Here is a 7,261-nt window from a genome sequence, read left to right on the forward strand (position 1 = left end):
ATGTTTATAAGCCATTTAAAAACGCACAAAATCTGTTAAATTCACTTCAACATTTAAATTTAATTTGTCAAATTATTTTCATTGCTTTGCAATCGCAACCTGTTCACTGACAAAATTCTGTGAGTGAACAGGTCATGGTTTCAAGGCAATGAACATGGTTTCAAGGCTTATAAACATCTTCCCCGCTGCAATTGTTTTCGTTTCAGCACACAATCTCAGATCAAGTCACTTGCTATGCAAGTACATCTCCCTATATATATCTTATGTTTATTAATTCGTTTTGCAAGATTCCGGATGTGAAATCGTGTACTGAAACAGATATTGTTGTATTTCAGGATAGTCATTTTGTTTTTGCCAAGTAAACACACGTACTATATATTTTTTCTTTACTCATTTATTACTGTTCTTATTTTGTTATCTTAACTCATGTCCATTGTCCAGAATTTTTTTGTCACACATCTGTGACCTCTTTAGTGACACTTTTTGTTTCCATGTGTGTTCTTGCTCCACTTACTCCATTGGAGTGAAATAATAAAAGAACAGTAATAAACGAGTGAAGGAAAAATATATAGTGTCAAAAAAACAAACAACCATGCTGAAATACAACAATATATATATATATATATGTTTTGCACGCACCTTGCACATGCAAGTGCCACCAGTTGAGAACTCAGCATAGCAGAAGCCATCAAGTGTATGCGGTCATCAGGTGAGAATATGTGCCATTTAGAGATATTAAATTCAACTGACGTTGAAAGTCAACAAACAAAGTTTGCTTTAGAAGCATTGAGATGTATTGAAAGATAAGGAAATAATTTTATTCTCAAACGCAGGATAATGCTGTCAGATTTTTCTGCAAAATATGGCTAGATTATGCTGTATTACTAGCATTATCCTGAGTTTGAGAATAAAATTATTTCGTTATCTCTATGTATATATTTATATATATACATGCATGTATATATCATCATCATCATCATCATCGTTTAACGTCCGTTTTCCATGCTGGCATGGGTTCGATGGTTTGACTGAGGTCTGGAGAGCCAGCGGATACACCAGGCTCCATTCTGATCTGGCAATGTTTCTACAGCTGGATGCCCTTCCTAACGCCAACCACTCCGAGAGTGTAGTGAGTGCTTTTTATGTAGAAATAGTTATTTCTATTTACATTTATGGAATCTTATATTGTGAAGTCTTCAACGTCCTCTGTTTTGTTTTGTTCTTTTTTCAGAAAAATTGGACAGACAATATCGGTGAAACTGCTGAAAGACTTGTCATCTTCCGTGTGGATGTTTGGATGGTGCGTACATTTTGTATTTGATGTTTTAACAAACTTCAATAAGTTATGAATTTCTGTATCATTTGTGTTATTTTACTGGAAACTACATTTCTGAGCCTCCCTACCTCTACCGACTGTATTAATACCACAACACTATCCTTCTCATTTTAAGCTGTATCAATAAATTCATTAACCACAAATGCTGTGCTGAGGTACACGAGACCAAAGAGAAATGCCATGCTTTGTTGATTACTGGGCCAGATTAAGATCCACAGACAGGCTAAGCAGTAAAAAGATTTTGGTGCCTCCATTTATATGTAATTCAAAATAGTAAACCATAAAATAAATTTTTATTTTTCAAAATGAAGCAAAACTAAGATGAAAAATAATGTTTATTTTTGTATAATTTCATTTTATTTATATTTGAAAAGTTTTCTCCTACTTTTTTTTGTATAATTGCAATCTGGTCTTCACTGTGATACCATGAACACTTTGAAATTAAATTTCCTTTCGCATAAACTATTTTGAATACTATTTTGACAACCCATGGTCGACTTTGTCTTTCATCCTTTCGGGGTCAATAAATTAAGTACCAGCTGTGTACTGGGGTTGATGTAATTGACTGGCCACCTCCCCCAAAATTTCCGGCCTTGTGCTCAGAGTAGAAAAGAATATTATTTTGACAACTTTAATGCAATATTTTTTTACGTGTCATAAACCATTTACCCCTTCGGTGGTGTCGCCTTCCCTGGGTGCCCTTAGTGTGTGTTTATTTTACTCAATGGTTAATCCAGCGCAGGTTGACTGAGCTCATCTTGTCCACTTTCATTGTGGTCTATGTTGGAACCTACTGGCGCATAGGAACATAATGGACCGTGAAATAAAGAATCCAAGTCCCAGACTGCATCTCATGCAAATAAACCATCACAACTGAGAGTTACATTTCATCTGAAGACAGATTGCTACATTATTATCAACATGTGGGACTTGGAAACATATACCAGGCATAAAAAATGACTTCAGGTCACATTGTTTTGAGTTTCCATCTGTCCAACTATCCTCTACAGTTCAGTGTCTGTTCTAGTTTGTTACATCACAATCCTTCTCTTTCTTTCATGGTGCTGCAACTCATCCTTAAAATAAGCACATCCATCACCAACAATATCCTCTCCCTTTATCAATTAAGGTAGAACCAAACTGTTCTTTTTCTTGCAGCCTGGTAATCCAGAAGCATATGTTTATAATATTTATCAGTTTGATACAGCGCCTCCTTCTTGGTCCACTTTTGACATCACTCCGTGTGCGAGTTATTCTGATAAAGTACATTTTACAATCCAGTTCTACGGTAAGGATTCAGTAGATCTTTTCTATTTGTCTGTCTGTCTGTCCATTCGTCTGTTTGTCTGTCCATCTGTCAGTCCACCCACCTGTCTGTCCATCCATCCATACATCCATCCATCTGCTTCCTTGTCTGCCAGCTTGTCTTTCTGTCTCTCTGTTTCTGCTTTTAGCTATAACAATATGTATCGCTGCTCAAATTGATGTTTATTTTAACTGCTAAACTAATTTCTTTCTCCAGCAGAGCTATTGATCATCTTGGCTTCAAACTTCGTTTCTCTTTCAGATCTTATATTATAAAAGAGAAGTGGATTGTCGTCTGTCCGTCACAACATCTACTACTGGGAGGAAAAGAAGGGGAAGAATGAGAACATATGTCACAATGTATTTTTAGAAGGGGTGGAGAAAAAGTTGTTGAGAGAGAGAGAGAGAGAGAGAGAGAGAGAGAGAGAGTGAAAAATTGATAGATAGATAGGTAGGTAGGTAGATAGTGTTGTCACCATAATAACTAACAAGTTTTGATTTAAAATGCGGGAATTTTAAGTGCAAGTCTATTAACACAATGCAACACACTTCAAAACAAATCTATATGTGTGTATATATATATATATATATATAATATATATAGTCATTTAAAAAAGTTTGAATGTGTGTGCGTGTGTGTGTGTGTGTGTGTGTGTTTCTGCGTCATTCAGCATATAGAGAATGTAGCTTAGATTTTAAAAAAGACCTTCGTATTAAATAGAAGGGGAAGAAAAAAGTTGTTGTTGAGAGAGAAATACATTGAGGGAGAGAGAGAAAGAGAAGGAGAAAGAAAGAGAAATAGAGGTAGCATTGTCACCATAGTAACTTACAAAATTTGATTGAAAAAGTGGGTATTTTAAGTGCAAGTCTGTCAACACAGCACAACCTTCAAGAAGGGCTCTGTGTATATATATATATATATAATACATGAGGGGAAGTCAAAAAATTATCCACACTTTCACCATAACATATCTTTATTATTGTCAAACTACCTTCTGCAAAAGCATACCCAAATGGATGAAATGCCTAGTTTGATTGATTTGAGAACTCTCTTTTGCCTTTTTTTTTACTGGTATTGTTGTTGCAATTCTTACCATTTTTTAGTTCCATGTGACTTTACTCCTCTTTGTGTTTGAGCTGAGCACTACATAATTTGTTAATTATTACCTCTGTTACCAACAGTGAGAAAATAATCTTTCTCTACAAAGACATCGACTCCCTTGTCCAACTTGCTCTAGATACGAGCGGATATGTAAAAAGACGTTTTTCTCATTGCCTTTTCATTCACTGCTTTTCTCTTTATTTATTACCAGTGAACAATAAAAACAGGACAATTCTAAGGTACCTGACAGATCATTCTTCAGTCCAGCAATTACAAGTAGCACTTTCAAATATGAGTGAAATAACACCTGTTCGAATAGCTCACACAGAGGTAATGTTTCCGATTATATTCTTAAATAGAAGATTGTACATACAATAACGAAATTGTGATAGAAATGATGCTGTATCTAATGTGGTGGCTGGGATAAATCATCATCATCATTTAACGTCCATTGTCCATGCTGGCATGGGTTGGCATTCTGGAAGGCTCCAGTCTGATTTGGCATTGTTTCTTCGGCTGGATGCCCCTCTTAACGCCAACCACTCCAAGAGTGTAATGGATGATTCTACATGTCACCAGCATGGGTACCATTTGTGCATCTGCCGTGATTGCAATTTTGCTCGGCTTTATGGGTCTTCTTCTCAAGCACAACATAATGCCAAAGGTCTTGGTCATTGCCTCTGTGAGGCCCAACACTCAAAAGGAACTCAGCCACTTTGCCCCCATAAGGCCGAATGCTTGAAAGGAACTCAGCCACCTTACCACCGAGAGGCTCAACAATATATAATGTAACTAGTGGGTAGAGCAACTACAATGATGATATTTACTTTGATTTCATCAATAAATGTATTTTTCCTGAGTTCAATCTCAGTGTGTACCTTTTTCTCTATCTTTTACTTGTTTCAGTCATTAGACTGTAGCCATACTGGGACACTGCCTTGACGAACTTTAACGAATCCAACCCAGTATTTATCAATGTCTGGTACTTATTCTATCAGTGTCTTTTATCAAATTGTTAAGTTACAAGGACATAAACACACTAACACCATATATAGGGGTAGGAGTGGCTGTGTGGGAAGAAGCTTGCTTCCGAACCACACAGTTCCATGTTCAGTTCCACTACATGATACCTTGAGCTGACCAAAGCCTTGTGAGTAGATTTAGTAGACGAAAACTGTAAGAAGCCTGATATATATATGTGTGTGTGTGTGTGACTGTGTTTGTCCTCCCACCGTCACCTGACAACCAATGTTGGTGCGTTTACGTCCCTGTAACTTAGTTGTTCAGCCAAAGAGACCCTATGGAATAAGTACTAGGCATACAAAGGATAAGTCCTGGGGTCGATTTGTTTGACTAAAAGACGGTGCTCCAGCATGGCTGCAGCTAAATAACTGAAACAAGTAAAAGAGTAAAATAATATATATATATATATATATATATATAAACGAAGTGCTTCTTTAAGTTTCTGTCAACAAAATACTCATAAGGCTTTGGTCGGCCTGGGGTTATAGTAAAAGACACTTGCTCAAGGTGCCACGCAGAGAGATTGAACCGAAAACAATGTAGTTGGGAAGTAAACTTCTTACCACTCAGCTATACCTATGTCAAGGGACAAATAGATGTGAAAGGCAGCAATGTGGTTATGTAGGTTTGAAACATCTTCCAGTTAGCTATTTCGTATTCTAATGAAGTAACAGTGTGTGTATATGTATGCACACATACAAAACTGACTGTAAAATATCAGAACCTTATTTTCTTATGTATTAATCTATGATCTCGTTTCAGATGGATATTGATTTGGATAAAAAGAAATTATTTTTTTCTGCTTCACTGCTGGATGCCCCTAAAGAAGAGAATAAACAATTTCGAAGTGGCATAAAAGATAATGAAATAGCATACATGATGATCCAAGGACTTATGATGAATCGGTGGAATTTTTCAATTGAAATGAAAATGAATTTGAAGGTATGTATAGAGAGCTATAAGTGTTTTGCACAATTTCCGTCATTGTATATACTCATCTGCTGGTTAAATTATCATATGTTAAGTCATTGAAATACAATTAAATGCGATATCATCATCATCACCATCATCATCGTTTAACGTCCGTTTTCCATGCTGGCATGGGTTGGACGGTTCGACTGGGGTCTGGGAAGCCAGGAGGCTGCACCAGGCTCCAGTCTGATCTGGCAGTGTTTCTACAGCTGGATGACCTTCCTAACGCCAACCACTCCAAGAGTGTAGTGGGTGCTTTCTTTACGTGCCATTGGCACAAGGGCTAGAGGGGCTGGCATCGACCACGATCGGATGGTGCTTTTTACATGCCACCAGCATGGGAGCCAGTCAAAGCGGAGCTGGCATCAACCACATCTGGATGGTGCTTTTTACGTGCCACTGGCACAGGGATCACAACTGCAATTTCCATTTGATTGTGATTTGATTTGATTTTGATGTACTTGACTCAATAGGTCTCCTCAAGCATGGCATGTCACCCTATGATCCAAGATACCTTTGAGTGGGCTGGGGCTGGTTATGTGACACTGGTGTAGGTTACAGCTGTGAACTCACTTTATTTGCTGGGTCTTCTCATTCACAGCATAACTCCAGAGGTCTTGGTCTTTTGTCATAGTTATCTAGATATCAACACAGTTTGATTACTGGCAGGGACACTGTATTTCATTTTGTAACTATAGAATACTACTAAGTATATTAAAAGCTTATATGTCAATACTATGTCCTACCTGTGTTAGCAGTGCAATTCAATCACTTTTTATTTATCTCTACAGATTTTTTTTAGAAATTAGAGCCAGCACTGAATGTTACAATGCTTTATATATGAATACATTTATGTATCTGAAAGTTAGGACGTCTATATGATTTTCAGTGCTGGTTCTAATTTCTATGGAAAATCTGTAGAGATAGCTTTAAAAAGTAATTATTACAATTATAAGATCCTGAAGTAAACAGTTATGAGTTATGAGAGTGGCGGCGATGGAGGAATTGGTAGTGATGTTGGTTTTCGTGATGGTGTATAGCGAAATATACAATGAAAGAACGTGTGAGAGAGAGATAGATAGACAGCTAGATAGATAGATAGATAGATAGATAGATAGATAGATAGATAGATAGATAGAGAGAGAGAGAGATGAAGCTGAAAAAGTGTAGTCAATGAAGAGACTAAGAGAGAGAAAACATGTGAAACAATGAGAAAGGGAGAGTAAGAGTGAAGAAGACAGGTTTCTAGGAAGTGAGAAGCTGACTAAGAGAGGGAGTTAAAGCAAACATGCAAGAAAAAGAGGGTGATAGTGATGTAGATATTTAAGCATGGAAGCTGAAACTGTTTGCTGTCAAGGCATCCTAGCTGTCATGGCAACAAACAGAGTATCGTTTTCTTGAAACAGAAGCGACCGTTGCCAGTACCACCTGACTGGCCCTTGTGCCGGTGGCACGTAAAAGCACCCACTACACTCTCGGAGTGGTTGGTGTCAGGAAGGGCATCCAGCTGTAGAAACTCTGCC

At 37.4% G+C, this 7,261-nt stretch overlaps 1 protein-coding gene across 2 annotated transcripts in view; it reads left to right on the forward strand.

Moving 5' to 3' along the window:
• The window catches only part of LOC106867833 (uncharacterized), a 38,960-nt gene that overhangs the window by 20,488 nt on the left and 11,211 nt on the right, over window positions 1–7,261 (forward strand). For both annotated transcript variants that reach the window (XM_014912860.2, XM_014912862.2), the window contains exons 11-14: window positions 1,232–1,300; window positions 2,495–2,624; window positions 3,955–4,073; window positions 5,529–5,708. In XM_014912860.2, coding sequence (XP_014768346.1) covers window positions 1,232–1,300; window positions 2,495–2,624; window positions 3,955–4,073; window positions 5,529–5,708 — 498 coding nt within the window. The remainder of the gene's footprint in view (window positions 1–1,231; window positions 1,301–2,494; window positions 2,625–3,954; window positions 4,074–5,528; window positions 5,709–7,261) is intronic.

This window comes from Octopus bimaculoides, chromosome 5 (genome assembly GCF_001194135.2).
Source record: "Octopus bimaculoides isolate UCB-OBI-ISO-001 chromosome 5, ASM119413v2, whole genome shotgun sequence".
NCBI classification, from domain to species: Eukaryota; Metazoa; Mollusca; class Cephalopoda; order Octopoda; family Octopodidae; genus Octopus; species Octopus bimaculoides.